This window comes from Microtus pennsylvanicus, chromosome 5, assembly GCF_037038515.1.
Source record: "Microtus pennsylvanicus isolate mMicPen1 chromosome 5, mMicPen1.hap1, whole genome shotgun sequence".
In the NCBI taxonomy this organism is placed as follows: domain Eukaryota; kingdom Metazoa; phylum Chordata; class Mammalia; order Rodentia; family Cricetidae; genus Microtus; species Microtus pennsylvanicus.
Genome location: NC_134583.1, coordinates 136,818,442 through 136,834,409, shown reverse-complemented (window position 1 = coordinate 136,834,409; position 15,968 = coordinate 136,818,442). Strand labels below are relative to the sequence as shown.

Sequence of the window (15,968 nt, the reverse complement as noted above, 5' to 3'; positions counted from 1 at the left end):
AGCTTGGCCGTCACTCCTGACGGGGCATGAATTCACGTGTGAGCCTAGACCTTCCCTGCTTTCTGCCTCAGTTTCTCACTGTAAAATGATGTGGAGTTATTGGCCACTTGCCCTTTTCTTGTCCTGTGAACCTACACCCTCTCCGAGAAAGAGAAAAGTGAGCGTGGAGGAGACCAAGGAAGTATGGTAAAGTAATGCTTTGTTGGATGCCAAGGTGAGGGACCCACAGACAGAGGACATGCTCATTAGTGTCTCCAATATCCGGTTGTTGAATGTCCCCATGGGTGGCAGCTGACATCCAAGAGAGACTCTGTGTGGGCGTGTGCAACAGAGGATTTTATTGGCATTAACAGGAGGTCACATCGTGTCTGGGGCATCACAAGGCATGAGGGTGAGCAGAGTATCTTCTCTCACTGTCTCGGCACTACAGAAATTGTACCTGTAAGGAAACACACTGTTTGGTACTGGAGTGCTCTGTCAGCCTTGTGAAAGCATTAAACAACAGTGTACACGGATGTGTAGCTCAGAGGCCCGGTAGAGGCTGCTACCATCTGGATTTCCAGTATAAAGCCCACCCAGCCCAGGGAAGGGCTCGCTGTTGCTCTGAAGTGAACCCGTCGCTGGTCCAGTCATACACAGACTGTGGACCACTAAGGCAGCACCCTCCCTTCTCCCGTTTTAACAGAGGCTGATGGTCACAGTGACTGACTTAGAGGCAGTCACTGACGCTTTCCTCAGCACTCTCAAGGCTCAGCTGAAGGCCATGGCATCTATGAGAGACTGGATTCTCAGTGGCAGGCAAATACATCCATAGGTTTACGGTTTACACTCCCCGTGGGTGAGGAGGTCTTCTGATTAGCCCTGCCTACAGGAGAAGAAACGGAGTCACAGAAGGCTGTATGTAAGGTAAAGGTCCAAGATACAATCCCAAGTCTACTCTATGCTGTTGGCCATATTTTCTGTAGTAGTATTATTACCCATCCAAATCTCCCTGGCCTGTCTTCCAGGGCTAGGACCAGAGAGTCCGACTTTCTCCTTGGTCCCCACATCTCTCCCACCGGCCAGTGATAACTGTTACCTGACGATATCTTCATTTGTAGAAGAGGGCTCCCGCTCACGTTATTGAGACTCCCGTGGTAATTATGCAACACCTCACAACAATAAGTGGGGGAAAATTTCTAATATGAAACTAACACAGACACGAGTGGCTGTTTCTGTGGTTATTGAAGAACCAAGGGCTGACATTGAGTGAGCTCCGATGCTCTGTCCCAACTGTTTTCGTTTGCTTTGCTTTTCCACAGTAGCCACTGGCAAGGTGTGCACACACCCCTGAGGAGCCCATTATCCATGCTCCTGTAAGCAACCCTAATGAAACCGCTTGTCTCTGTTGGCCTCCTCCAACTTTCTCTTCTGAGTGTGTCTGTCTTAGACGTTTTAGCCTGGAAGCTCCGCATTTAAGTCCCAGCAGCCTGGCCTCCGTTTGCTGGCCCCTCGACAGTTCATGCTGCTCCTGCCTCCCCCACCCCCGTCTCCCCAGCATTCTGTGGTCTCCATCCTTCCCATGGGTCACGTGATCTGCCATGTGCACCCAAAGTCTTGTTTTTCTCAACAGCTGAAGTGTAACAACTTCCTTGGTGCAGGCTGTACCTTCTTTGCCCCCCTGTTTTCCAGGACAGGTACCCATGGACTCCTTGTCAACGTCACATTTACCACATTTACAATGGGTCCCAAATGGGATGGGGGTAGGGAGAGCAGGATGGGCTCTATTTTTCTTTTGGTCTCCTATCATTGGAAGAAGTCCAGTCAGCAGGCCCTACGTAGCACTTGGAATCTCACTGAGATGACTACATCAGATTACACGGGAGAGGGAACCCAGAAGAGGTTGAGTCTCAATATTGATTGCTCCTTAACTTTATAATTATCATTAGTGTTATTTAGTAAAAGCGTTCCTGGAAAATCCTCCTATTAGTAGAACCTCTGAATAATTTACTAGTTGAATTTTTTTATTCCCCAAGCTAGTTTGTGGCAATAGGAGTGGGTTTTGACTTTCCTATATTTAACCACTGGTGTCAGATTGCTTGAGAGATTCTTAGGCCAGTAAGAAGTTCAGCAGGTAGTGGCCCTGGCAGCCTGCTGGCCTGAGTTGACCCCCAGAACTCACACAACATAAATGAGTCCAGCAAGCTGTCCTCCGGGTTTGTGTGCACCGTGAGACATGCTCACACATACCTACCCAAATAAACAAATGAATGGAAACTTTAAGGGAAATTCTCCTCCCAGAGAGGAAGTAGGCAAAATATCTGTGCTCAGTCACTGGAGGGCCCAGGACAGTGATGGGCTCAGGACCACAGGGCCTCAGGAGTTGCTTCAACTCGACCTGTTAGGTTTCTAGGAAGTGAACATCTATCTTCAGAAACCTTCAGGATTCCAGTGACATTCTAATGTGCCTTTAGCCACGCGGTGGCAGGATTCGGGTCTTGGAATACTTAACAGACCTAGAGGCAGTGGCTTACAATGGAGGCTCTGAGGCGAGGGGTAAGGCTCTCTACTGGCCAGCCTGGGTCTCCTCTCTCTCTGCTGTAGTCCCACTGAGAACATGCTGAGTACGGTCGGTCACCTGACCAGTCTGATGTCTCTGCCCTCTCACCTTAGGGAATAGGGGTGACTTCAGAAGTAGAAGTTCACCCAAGTTTGTGACCCATGGGCCAACCACAGGCCAACACTTCTTTCCCACCAGAAGAAGTGGTATTTCCAAAAGTCTGAGTTTGCTGGCCCCATTTAACTACCAATCCCCAAGAACACCAGGATCAGACACTTCTCACAAAGCCTCAAAAGGTCTGCGGGCTGCCTTGGGCTGGAGCTCTCTTCTGCCTCCCTAGGGCATCCTATCGTCCCCATCCCAGCTCCCTCTCTTCCCCTGAAGGCCCTGTGCCTACTCAGGGAGAGATGAAGCTGTGCTGAGGATGGGATTCCTCAAGAATGGTCCCATCTGTGTTTTCTCCATCCCCTTTCAAGTGATTTCTTTTCTATCTGTTCCAGGGAGGGAATTCCCACACAGAGATCCTCTGCACACATCCCGGATGACTCAGCCAGGGAAGATACGTACTCTGTTCGTTCTGCTCCCTTTTGTACAGTGATCTTGGCCGCACCCACTTTGGGGAAGCTTGGGTTTATCATGTGATTATTCCAAAGAAACTTGACTTTCTCAATTGTTCCCACATCAAGCTTGGCATCAAACTCATTGGAATGTATAGCGCCTGGTTTCATAACGCCCCTTGAAATAAAGAAGGAGACATATTCATGTTTATGGAAGAACACTGGGATGACCACAAAGAACCATGACCCACCACTCTTATCTGACTTTTAATAATGAATCTTCTTCCAAATGTATCCTCAGTCAAAGATGGAGGAATGAAAAACTGGAAATAAGCTGGCAACCTCAATCTATTATTTAGGATTGCTTTTCAAATTCAAATTTCTCTCTTTTTTTTGTAGAAAATGATTAAATTCTCTTAAATTATTTTAGTTCTTTTTTCTAGAAGAATCATCTATATTGTAGGTTATCATCTTAACATGTGTTATCTGGAACAATAGTGGATTTTTAAAGTATAATATTAAGAAATGATTAGGTGTTTTATTTGTTGTTGTTTTTTGAGACAGGATTTCTCTATGTAACAGCCTTGGCTGTCCTGGAATTCTCTCTGTAGACCAGGCTGGCCTTGAACTTACAGAGATCCTCCTGCCTCTGCCTCCCAAGTGCTGGAAAGAAATTGTTAGGTTTAAATTAAAAATAATTGGAAGTGTAAAATTATTTTCTGTACATAAAGTAGTTTCAAACCCACTGATGTCTAGAGATGAAAATGTTTAGCACTCTGCACACTGTACTTACCTGAAGATATCATACTGTTGAGTGTTGCCCTTGCTTCCAAACAGAGCCACTTTGGCCTCCCCAGTGACTGTTTTTCCAGACAGTGTCAAGGAGACCCGGTACCTCCAACCTGGGCAAAGCAAAGGAGCGGTCACCTCATGGACACGGAAAACAGTTGAGCCCAGATATTGCCCACATTCTTTTACGGCAGCACAGAGTGTGAGACATCGTACTTGCTAATCCACACCTTAAATGAGCACCCAGTGGTGGCTCCTCTAGACCCACTTACAGTTACATTCATTATAAATAATATTAACTGTGCACTTCCTCAAGTTCACTAGCCAGGCTGTGGGTTTTAAACTGCCACACAGAGCCGATGTCTTTTGGATCCAACAGGGCCGAGCGAGCCCTTTGCTGGAGAAAGTTCTACTCCAGAGAGGTGGTGCTGTGTGTTATGGCAAGAAGAGGAGCCAGGGGTACAGGCTACCCGTGGGAGGATGGCTTAGTGCAGAGCACCTTCAGGCTGGGTCTGTCCTATCTCTGCATCTCTAGGATTCTGGTGCTCGGTAGCCGTCATATGAACTCATACCTAGAGCACTGTTCCAGGGCTTATGAGCATGCACAAATATCCACACACACACAGACATAGCACATATACACCCAGAGGCATAGAACATGCAAACACATAAATATACATATATAGTCCATCCATATATACACATACGCGCATATGAACATTCAATGTATAACACATATAAACATGCAAATTCACCGTTATCTAGACATATATACACAAGCGCATACACACCCCTGTCTAAGTCCCACGTGCTTTTACAGTCCCAGGGATGTAACCCTTTCCTTTCTCTTCTCAGGGTCAAGTTCCCCATTTGTTAATTCCAGTAGCAATCACCAAACCCAATTCGACTAATGACTCATAAATTTCAAAACATTGGCTTGATCATCCTTCTATCCCTGTACCTAGCAACCCATATCTGTGATCCATAAATAAGTGTTGATGGGGTAATAAATGATTCCTTTGCTATAGTTAAAATAGAGGCAAGCCTTCAAAATATTACTGCATTAGTACGGGTTGATAAATCAGTCTTCTGGCAAAAAAATTATAGGCATGTGTATTTACAGTGTTGTGAAGGCCCTAAATCTCATGAAGCCATCTACCCATCTATTGCTTTGTCAAACCAGAAACATGCGTGAAAGTATGTAAATTATACCTCAATACACCTGCCTTTCAGAAACTACACAAGACATATTGTTTTTATATAGCATTATAGACGCATAGTTTCTGTTTTTACTGTGATACCTCATGGTATCACAAATGTAAAATCTGTCACAGATGGACCAAACATGTCTAATATGGACCTAGCATCTGAGTGCATTCAGTGGGGTTATGGAAGAAGTCATCCCTCCCTCAACTGGTCACTCCACATCAGAGAGGCACCGGGGCACATGAGTAGAGAAGGGGAGATGCCCAGACTGGGGCTGGCAAAGAGCTAGTACCAAGAATGTCTGCTGAATGAATACAGGAGTGTGTGTGTGTGTGTGTGTATGTGTGTGTGTGTGTGTGTGTGTGTGTGTTTGTGTATGTGTGTGTGTGTGTAGAGACAGAGATGGAGACAGAGACATAGAGACAGGATGATGGGAAGAGACATAGAAAAAGAGAACAGAGAGGATGGAGAGGCAGAGAGAGAAGAGGCAGAGACAGAGGCAGAGATAGAGAGGCAGAGACAGAGGCAGAGATAGAGAGGCAGAGAGAGAGAAACAGAGAGAGAGAGTCCTAAAAAGGAACGGAACGATGAACTGGAGAGGGGTAAAAATTCAAGCTGTCGCCATAGGTATACAAACTGCCTCAACTCCACAAATCACACTTTGACTTCCAGTCATTCCACAGAAAGGAAATAAATAAAAGTAATTTACATGCTCTCTTCGCCTCAGAGGAACCATGCAGGGGAGGCTCAGGACAAACATATCTTTCCCTAAGGTAATCAAACTTGTGCAGAATTCTTCCAGGTTAGAGGCAAGCTTTTCCTTATAACGGGCGTGGCACATTCTTGGCCTGAGTGAGTATCAACTTACGTGCAAAATTCTTGGCGTCGCCTGTGTTCAGGAAGAACTTCTGTGGCTCCTCACTTGTCATGTTGGCAAACTGGTCAGCATAGTGACCCATCTGTGGGCAGCCTTGGTATGGGCAGGGGAAGCACTTGTCCTAGTGAAGAGAGCAGGGGGCTGAGAAGCAGATTGGAGAGAGCTGTTGCTCCATTCCCTACAGCCCAGTTCCCCCATTTGCGACGGGAGGAGAACTGGGGCCCATTGTCTCTGAGTTCCCTCCATCTCAGTGTGCAGTGTTAGAATGGTCAGGGACTTCTAAACGGCACTGCTGTCTGGGGCCCGGCTTCCATCACTTGTATTTTCCAGCGCTAGGATATGAGTGGCGTCAGCTCTCCATGTTGACTGTAGCGCTTACCAGAAGTTTTCCTTCTCTTTCTTTTAGACAGAATCTTATGCAAACCCGGATATTCTCTCTCTGTGTCTCTCCTCTCCCACCTCTCTCTCTCTCTCTCCCCCTCCCTCCCTCTCTCTCTCTCTTTTTCTCTCTCTCTCTCTCTCTCTCTCTCCACACACACACACACACACACACACACACACACACACACACACACACTTTTGATACTTCCAGCCAAAGTTGTTGGGACTCTTCCCCTCCTTCTCTCCCAAAGAGTATGCATTCTGAGGGACAAGGCAGACATTCGTCTAGAGGAACTGTGGATCCACACACAATAGGACCTCAGTGTGTGCTGCCCACCACTCATGGCAGAGTAATAGCTTACAGACTCAAAATCTCTGTAAGAGGTGCAGGGGTATGCAGTGAACCCATCCGGGTTGAGGATGCTCTCCAAGTAGTACTTGTAGCTTCTCAGGTGGTTACAAGCCACGAAGTCCCGGGTTCCTGAGGAGACAGGCAGGGGTCAGTACAGGCAATTGGAGGCAGGCTGTGACTGCATCTGTGCCTCTCTCTCCCAGGTCCAGAGTGAGCCTACATCTACAGAACTTAAGTTCATAATCCATTCACAAATGGCAATAAAACAATGAGGTTTTGGGTGTTGGGGGTAATGTTCCGGTTACTTCACTGGCATTGTCCCCAGACCCTCCCCTTCCCTAGCAGGCAGCTGTCCTAGTATCTCCGTGTGAAAGTATCCACAGGTGACCGGCAGAGCACAGCTATCACAGGGGAGCGTGGTAACAAAACGCAGTTCAGCTGGTGCTCAACACTGCCCCTCCAGCCTCTGAACCAGATGCACCACATCCTCCCGTGTGTGATATAAGCACCGGGACGTTGTCGTGATGCTCTTATGCAAATGAAGGTCAATGTAGATTTCAGGGGCTTCAGCTGAGGGTCATTCTTGTCCACTCTCATTCCTACAGCCTTCTCCCAGGTCCTTACCCAAGACGCTTGACAAATCGCCCAGCATATCTAGACCTGGCCTGGACTTTATTATCCTTTGCTGACGGAGCTGCCAAAGCCCAAACATGGGTCCCTAATATTTGCATTAAGGACATCTGAGCTGTTTGGACTGAACTGAGCAGAAATGACACTCATAGGATTCTATCATCCCACTAAGGATTTTAGCTCGGATGCTACCAGTTGACTGGGGTGGCTGAGCTGAGTCCTGAATTCTCAATCTCATTAGGCGGTATTGGAACTGTTAACTGAAGGATGTCCTTTGTCCCCATGTCTGCTCATCAATGGTAAGTGGGCAGTCCCATTCTAGCCTTCCTCATGTGATTGCTCCTCATTCCTGCTCAATAGAAGTGAGCAATGACTTGTACTGTGAAGATAGCTTTGCCATGCCTGCCTCTGGGGCACCCTTACCCTAGTTACTGAACTGAAGCTAGCTGCCTACGATTGAACCATAATATTGATTCCAGGGCATGTTTGCAGGAAAACCCTCTTGAGATATCTACGCTTGTCACTTCCCCTTCTCTATGTGGTGGCTGCCCGCTGACAGCTGGGGTTGGAGCTTTGAGACCGAGGGCTGTGATTCTTTGTTGCTGAGGCAAGTACATTCATGTACATCCATGGCCGTGTTTTGAGGAAATACAGAATCAGTAGACCTGACAGTTATGTAGTTATTTTTTCCAGAAATAACATCCAGAAAAGAAAATCATATATTTTAAAAAGGAAGTACATTTTTATGACTAAGATTTGGGGCTGGGGAGATTGCTCAGTCAGTGAAATGCTTGCCTTGCAGGTGTGAGGTCTGAAGTTTGACCCTCAGAACCCAAGTGGAGAAAATCTAAACATGGCAGAGCATGCTTTCCGCAGCGCTGGCAAGGTGGAGACACCTCTCTAGGCCAATGAGGTCATTTTAAAATGTGTCATTTTAAAAGGTGTGTAGTGTCTGAGGAGTGGCACACTGGTCTCCACACACACCAGGCGGGATATCTGTCACAGCAAGTACTGAGTACCCAAAGAAGCATCGTCCTCCTGGCCTGGTCCCCGCGGCCTTACCTGACCAGATGCCGTCTAGATCCACAATCTGCGACAGGGCATTCTTCTTGCACCCGGGCATGTTCTGTCCCCCGTTGGGGAAGAAGTCCATGTGGCCCATCATTTGATTTGTTCCAAAACCTAAAATATTTGTAACAACAACGAGATGGGGTTTGGCTTGCACAGCGCTCTCCGGGTTAAAACACCAACATTCTTATCCATAGCTAGAGACTGGGACAGCAGGGGGCTCACCCAAGAATGGAATCAAGGGAGCTGCATCTGTGTGGATTACATCAACAAAGCTGGCATCGGAGGGATCAAGCCGGACCTCTTCAGGAGTCCCTTCAAAATTTGCTTCTACGGGATCCAGTCCTAAAAGAGATGGCCCAGCAGTGTCAAACAGCCGGTCCATGAAGGACCAAGGTGTATGGCTGTACAGGCTGGGCAACATGCAATTGAATGGATACCACACTTGTAGTCATATGGTGTGATTGCCTGTCTATAGAACATGGGGTGTGGCGTCCTGGGCCACTTGTTTAAAGGGGGCTTGTGGCAGGAGAGGAGGGCGCGTGAGAAAAGAACTCAGATTGTGTTTGAGCAAGGATTTCTTTCGACGTCAGATTCTTCCACGCATCTGTTATATTTAATATTCGCATTTTCCTGCCTTTTATCTTTGTGAAGAAAACAGAGTGCTGGGCCTGTGTGGGCTGCTGGTTCCAAATCTCTATTAAGCTACTTTTTGGAGAACTTGCATATGACTTTGAGAAAGTCATTCAAGGTTTTTGTATCTCAGTTTCCCTTTTTTTACAAATTGAAGGCAAACACTTTATCAGCTTAAATAGCTGTTGATTAAATAATTTAATAGCTAATGCGTGGCACAGGGACTGGCCGGAGCTCATATCACCTGTGTGTCCCTGGGCAAGCTGCTTGCTTCCCTGATGGAGCTTCTTTGGTTCTAAGAATTAGATGAGGAACACAGTGATTTTTTTTTTTGTATTTAGGGTAATTAGGCACTTAACCCGTGTTCCCTTTGATAATGGCATTAATATTCTCATGTAGATATGTTCCATTGCTCCTGCTATGATGCAAAGGCTTTGCTGCATTTGAAGGCTGCTTTGATGGTGTCAGTTAAAGGGTGTTTTTAGTGGTTTCTGCAGTTGGGATCCTTTAACCAGCAGAAAAAGAGGGCAGCAATTTCCGGGTTCCATTCTCCCCTGACTTCAAAGAGAAGGAGGAAGAAATGAATGGGTAGTGCAGTCCCTGTTCAAGGGTACTTTCTCTGTCCGTACTAGCTATATTCTGCATTTTCCTGGGTGCTCAAAGCTGCTGCATGAACCACATCAAGGGAAAGATTGCACCCGGAGAGGAGCAGCGGGGGCCACGGCAGAAGCATCGCAGAGATGGAACACAGCCACTATCTTCCTCGCCAACAGCGATGGCCCACATGTTAATTAGAAGCACCCTAAAGTCTCCTGTCAGGGCTGTCCCCAGGTCTGCCACAGCCAAGGGGTTCAGACAGCTCTATATTGAACTATGGGCTTATGACCATTCGGAGGTGTGGGAATGGGACCTGGGAACCTTACCAGTAATCCTGCCTAGGCCTGGAGTCTGACTTCCTGCTTCCCCGGCCACATGGGCGCCTAGGCTGTGGCCGATGAGGTGAACTTTGGAAGGCGAGTAGCTGTAGTTTGTCTAGAGAGGAGAGATCACATGTCCAGGACGTGCTGGTTAGCATGGCGACCCTACTGGGAACTTTCCCTGCTTCCTGGGGCCTCAGCATTGAGTGCTAACTCCTGACAAGGACCTCAGCACTTTCTCAAAGTGGCCCTTCCTAGACTTTTCTCCAGCTAAAACTCCCTGTGGCCTCCAAGAGTGTCCTGCTCTGTCACCCCTGGGCCTGGTTTACACCACACTGTAGCCCATTTCCTATCTTCCTGCCCAGCTATCATCTAAAGATCCTGTCTCCAGCAATCCGGATGCCTCTTTCTTGGGAGGCTTCCCAAATGCCACCCCACCCCCACATACAAGGTGGATTAACCATGCTCGCATGCCTGTATAAAGCCTGCACACCTGCCCCCCCATCTCCAGAACCCTCTAACACAGAGGTTCCCAACCTTCCTAATGCTGTGATGCTTTAATACAGTTCCTCATGTTGTCGTGACCCTATCCATAAAATTATTTTCATTGCTACTTTATAACTATAATTTTGTTACTGATATGAATCATAATATAAATATTTGTGTTTTCTGATGGTCTTATGTGACCCCCGTGAAAGGGTCATTTGACTTCCAAAGGGGTCATGACCCACAGGTGGAGAGCCACTGCGCTGAGAGATCACACTCTGTGGTCATTGCAAGTCTTCCCTATATGTAGCTCCTTGAAGGCCTCGGACTCAGGGATCTCCTTTATCTCCTGCATGCCATTGCCCGTCTGCTCTAGAAACACGGCATTGTCACGGCGCTCACATGCAATGTTCTGTGATATCCCCCAACAGGCCTCTACACTGCTTTCTGTGCAACCCCATGGGTTCTGATTTCTGCAGCGGCGCAGAAGCAGTCGGTTCTTTCTAGACCTGTTATGCAGAAGAGATGAAATAGTGGGACCTGACCTGGTACAGAAACTGGCCATAAAGAATTCCTGAATTAACATACAGAGTGAGAGACTTAAAATATTAGTGAAGATCAAAGAGTAGCACAGGAAGAAACAACTGAAATGACCATGGCAGGAAAAATTTCAGTGGGTCCCATGGTTATAGGGACCTGTGCTTATCCGTTGCATGTCCCACCTCCTGGCTCTGTTTGGCTTTCCTTGGTGGTGTCTGGCTTTGCTTTGCACAGATTCACCTTGTGTGGTGGACAGCTCCTGGAGCCAGACGGTCTGAGCCCCAGAGACAAAATCATCTACTCACCTGCTCTGTGTTTTGGCAAGCTAGTTTGTGCTAGTTTGTGCCTCAGTTTCCTTAACTATAAATCCAAGGGGGACAGTAAAATCCCATCACTACGTGTTAGCTGTAAATCCAAGAGGATGATAAAACCCCGTCGCTAAGTGCTCGCTGGTAAGTTTTTCTCTCACTCATGTGTCACTAAGGTGGTGCCCACTTCGTGTCTGACTTCACCTTTGCCCCCACCCCTGCAGCCCACTCACCGCAAGGACGTCAAGCATGTGAGCCACCTGGGCGCCCACTACTCGCACGTTGCTGGCAGCCTGCGTGTAGGTGGTCTGAGAGCCTCCCTTCCAGTCCACACAGATGCAGTTCAGCTCCTCCACTTGGAACAGGTTCTAGGGTTGGGGAGACACAGTGTTGACGAAGGGCATGGGAAATCCATCTGGACAGGGATCAGAAGTGTTCCTTATGTCTTAGGGTGCTGAGATGGACTAGACTCTGTTCAGGGGTTCCTGCAACCCACAAGGGCAAATACTAGAAGCAGAGAAAATCCATACCCTAAAGATGAAGGAAAAGCCAGTCCCTTTGATTTCTTCAGCTAAATCTGACAAGGTGGATCAAGTATACCATTAGAGGAATCGGGTGTGATGGGAAAAGACCCCAGTGTAGTGTCTGGTAATTATGAGCTATGTGACCTTGTGGTTCTGTTTGTGAGGGGTCCTTTAGGAGACATGCCAGACCACTGGGCGTTACTTGAGCTATAAAGAGGGAGGGAGGTGTCATTTTCCACAGTCAAGTGGCATAACATTTCCTGGAGGGAACACACACGGCAGGTGTATAAAAACAGAAGAGCACCACTGTGAGAGAGATTGAGGAGTTAGGAAGGGAGAGACTTCCCGTGTGCTCAGCCGGGTTGTGCATAGCTGAGGTCTCTTCTGACCTTTTCATGACGGTGCCAACACACATGGCATCTCCAGTTTTGGACAGCTGTGTCCCTTGGAACCTCCCTTGCCAAAGCAACCCTGAGAAATCCCTCCAGATGAGAAAGTTTGGTGCTGACAACCTAATTAACAGGATGCTCATTAAGAGTCAGGCAGAGGTGGTGCACACCTTTGATCCCAGCCCTTGGGAGGCAGAGGCAGGTGGAGTTCCGTGAGTTCAAAGCCAGTCTGGTCTACAGAACGACCTCCAGGACACGCTCCAAAGCTACAGAGAAACCCTGTCTTGGAGCCCCCTGCTATCCACCCCCCCAAAGCCATCCTGTTGATCTTAGTCTGTTGTGCCCTAAATCGTCACAGCCACAAGCCTCTGACTTTTAGGAATGTGGGAAGATTTGGACAAACAAAGCTCCACAATCCCTCATTTGCAGAAATACAAACTCTGCTGGTAAAACTGAGAGCAGGAGGTCCTGAACCAGGTCTGAACAGGAAGCTTGACAGTGGTGAGGGGTGAGTTCCCAGAGCAGATCCCTGCTTTTGGCTGCAGATGTGGGTTAGGAGCAGGAAGGGGAATTGTGGCTTGGTGAAGAGAAGCCTTTGAGTCGCTGCGAAGATCTCTTGTTGGCAAGCGCATGTATTGTGGCTGTGTACTGCGAGCCAACTCGGTGGGACGTGGCGGCATGGGTCAGTCGCCTACCTTGCACATGTCCAGCACCCAGTTTTCTTCTCCTTTGTCTATGAAGCCATGGATAATGAACCGAGTCTTCCTGGCCGTTTGGAAGTTGGAGGCCTCAATGGTTGCCGGGTCAGAGGGCTGGAGAAGCTGTGGCAACAGAAAGGGTTTCGGCGTTTTGCCAACCTGTCCCTTAAGCCTGCCTCTTTTCCCCGTTCTTGCCTGGCCCAGTGTGTTGTCCCCTCAAGGCTGAGCACCAAGTCAGCTCTTCAGGATGCCCCTCCTGACTTCTCCACTCACGATTCCCTGCCTCCTCTGGGTCTGGGGCAGGACTTACAGGGTTACCATTCCTATGGGCTTGTTGGACAGTGAACCCTGGGCCCATACCAGAGCTACAGAGAGAGCAGGAGGATCCAGCTTCTGTGAACCGTCTGCTCACCCAGAAGGTGGGTCATGGCCTGGGGAGCAGGTACAAAGATTAGGAGATGCCTCCCAGAGAAGTCTCACCTGGAAAGCGTTTGGGTTCTCATTGGTGTAGAGCAGGAAGCGGGTGTTGATCTTCTCAGGGCTCCAAGGGAGAAGTTTTAGGGGCCTGATGGCTGTCCCTGCCCAGGGTTGAGTGTCAGAAAAGCATCCAAGTTTGCCATAGCAAACCTCTTTTCCTGAGGAGAAAGAATGGGTAGACTCGTGGAGAAGCTGTTGTGGCTGGGCTCCCATGCTCTCTCCTCCTTTCCAGCAGAGTTCCCTGAGCCCGGAAGCTAACGGTTTGACGGAGACATCATCCCTTTTAGGACTGAGTCTTCCAAGGTCTCTAACTCTCTGTACACTGTCTGACTATGGGGTCTCTATATTTGTACTGCAGGAGGAAGCTTCTCTGATGATTACTGTGCAAGGCACGCTAACCCAGAAGCTATTTCAAATTGATAGCCCCTTGCAAATGAAAATCTGGTTTCCTCCAAAGGAGTCTCATTGGGGAAACAAACCCGCTTAGGGCAGGCCCCGCACCCAGCAGTAGACAGCAGACACAAATGAACTCAGCAGCATCTTTTGAGGTTTTTGTCTCATAATGAATTTGTTTTAACCACATGAGTCCTTTGCATAGATGTTGTGGTGTTCAGTTTTGGATTTTTATGGGATTTCTGTGTGTGCGAACATGTATGTCTCTGCATTTATATATAGGTTATACACTTTTTATTCGGCTCTTTTTCTTGTTTTGGGCTTTTGCCATAATCTTGGGTTTTTTTATTTTTTTAAATTATTATTCCTTAGATTCCTGCTTTCTTTTTCCTTCCTTCCTTCCTTCCTTTTTTTTTAAATGGGTTTTCTTTGTAGCTTTGGAACCTGTCCCAAAACTCGCTCTGTAGACCAGGGTGGCCTTGAACTCACAGAGATCTGCCTGCCTCTGCCTCCCGAGTGCTGAGGTTAAAGGTGTGCACCACCAGCTCCAGGCTGCCTGTTTGTTTTCTAACAAGAGGAATAAAGGATGTGGATCCATATGGGAGGGGAGATGGGGGGTGAACTGGGAGGATCGTGGAGAGGGGGAACTGTAATGAGAATATATTGTATTAAAACAAATCTATTTTCAGTAAAATAAAAAAAAAATCTGAGGCATTCAAAGATCCCCTCCCAAATTCTTCTAACATACTTGCAGAGCACCTGCTGAGACGTCCACATTAATTAAGCAAAAGTTCATTTGTCACTTCTAGATGTTCTAAAATATTCCCTCAAAAATTCAGGCCATCAGCTCCTCCAGGCATAGGGAGCTATCCCCCTCCATTGCCCAGCTCATTCTCCCAGGCTGTGAGTTCCACCACCTTTCCTAGAAGCCCAGCAAAGTCTGGGGCTCCTGCAAGCTTCTTCTGGGCTAAGGCTTTCTCCAGCCCTGCTGAGAGCACAGGATGGATCACACGGGATCGCACCATCACTTCCCACAGGATTGTGGTGTCGCTTACCTCGGACTGCTCCCAGGAGGAAAAGTGGGATTGTCCAGAGTATCAGCATCTACAACAAGGTCAACGATGTCACACATACGCAGCCTGGATCCACAAGCAACATCTCTTGGGAACTCAGGGCTGTCGGCCTTACCTCTGCTTTTTAGCTGATGGAGGAGGAGTAGATGCAGAGGTAGCTTATGTGGTCCAAGGAGGCAGGTGCTGGCTCCCCTGGGACCCACCAGGACCTTTTTATACCCCAGCCTTATCATTTGAACTCTAGTTCAAGCAAACAGAGAGTGATGAGAACAGAAGCTACGTGAGATTTATGCTTTAATCTGTACCTTAAGTCTGCCCTTCAATCTGTTGTGCGTATTTACACACAGGGTTCAGATGGCGGGTAGATATTCCCCCCATCCTGGGAAGACAAAAGTGTCTGTAGCTTTGCACTACGTGTCTGCGAGAATCCTTAGGAGCCAAGCAGGCTCTGCTGTTCTGTTTTCAGTTTTGTCACCAAGCAGTGTGCAAGAGCAGACAAGTGTCCTGAGATGAAAAGAATGTGAGTTCAAGGACTGCCTGGGCTGAGGAGCAAGTTCAAGTCCACCCTGCGTGACTTAGTGAGGGTCTGTCTCAAATAAAATAAAATAATAGTTCCAGTTGTAGCTCAAAGATAGAATATTTTCTTATCATGTGCAAGACCTTGGTTTCTATTTCTAGCATGACCCCTCCCCCACCCCACTGCACCCCAGTAAAGATAGCAGTAGACCTTATTACTAGCGAGGGGTAGTCTCTTGTGTACGATAGACGGGATGCCCTTGACGATTGGAAAGTAAAGGGAAACTTCTGTTAAGAGAATTCCCTCCCTAAGTCCCCCTCCCCTTGAAAGCTAGAAACACCCAGCCTGGAAGACTCAATGCCCCCCAACACCAGTCCCGTTAACTTGTTGTGCAATGAGCCAATCTGAAACACAGAGTTTAAGGCAGCTGTAATGGTTGTACTATCTCAATGTAACTTGCACAGTGGGGGTTCAGGAGACCCCAAATTCCACACCAGTAGTCAATCGCACGTCAGTGTTGTTCTCCCAGATCCTGGAAAGGTTGCACAGCTGCAAGACAGACCCGACCTTGACTCACCTTCAGGTCTGTGCGCCCATAGCAGCTGGCCAGTTCC

At 47.9% G+C, this 15,968-nt stretch overlaps 1 protein-coding gene across 1 annotated transcript; it reads right to left on the bottom strand.

Moving 5' to 3' along the window:
* Positions 1 to 315: 315 nt before the first annotated feature.
* Positions 316 to 15,018, bottom strand: Pnliprp1 (pancreatic lipase related protein 1). Its single transcript, XM_075975128.1, has 13 exons — positions 14,953 to 15,018; positions 14,820 to 14,868; positions 13,375 to 13,529; positions 12,892 to 13,017; positions 11,517 to 11,651; positions 9,956 to 10,064; positions 8,625 to 8,744; positions 8,394 to 8,513; positions 6,712 to 6,830; positions 5,960 to 6,089; positions 3,890 to 3,998; positions 3,107 to 3,274; positions 316 to 439 (listed from the first exon to the last, which is right to left on the bottom strand). The coding sequence occupies exons 2-13, from the start codon at positions 14,866 to 14,868 to the stop codon at positions 358 to 360; spliced, it is 1,422 nt and encodes a 473-aa protein (XP_075831243.1). The 5' UTR covers positions 14,953 to 15,018; the 3' UTR covers positions 316 to 357.
* Positions 15,019 to 15,968: the final 950 nt, after the last annotated feature.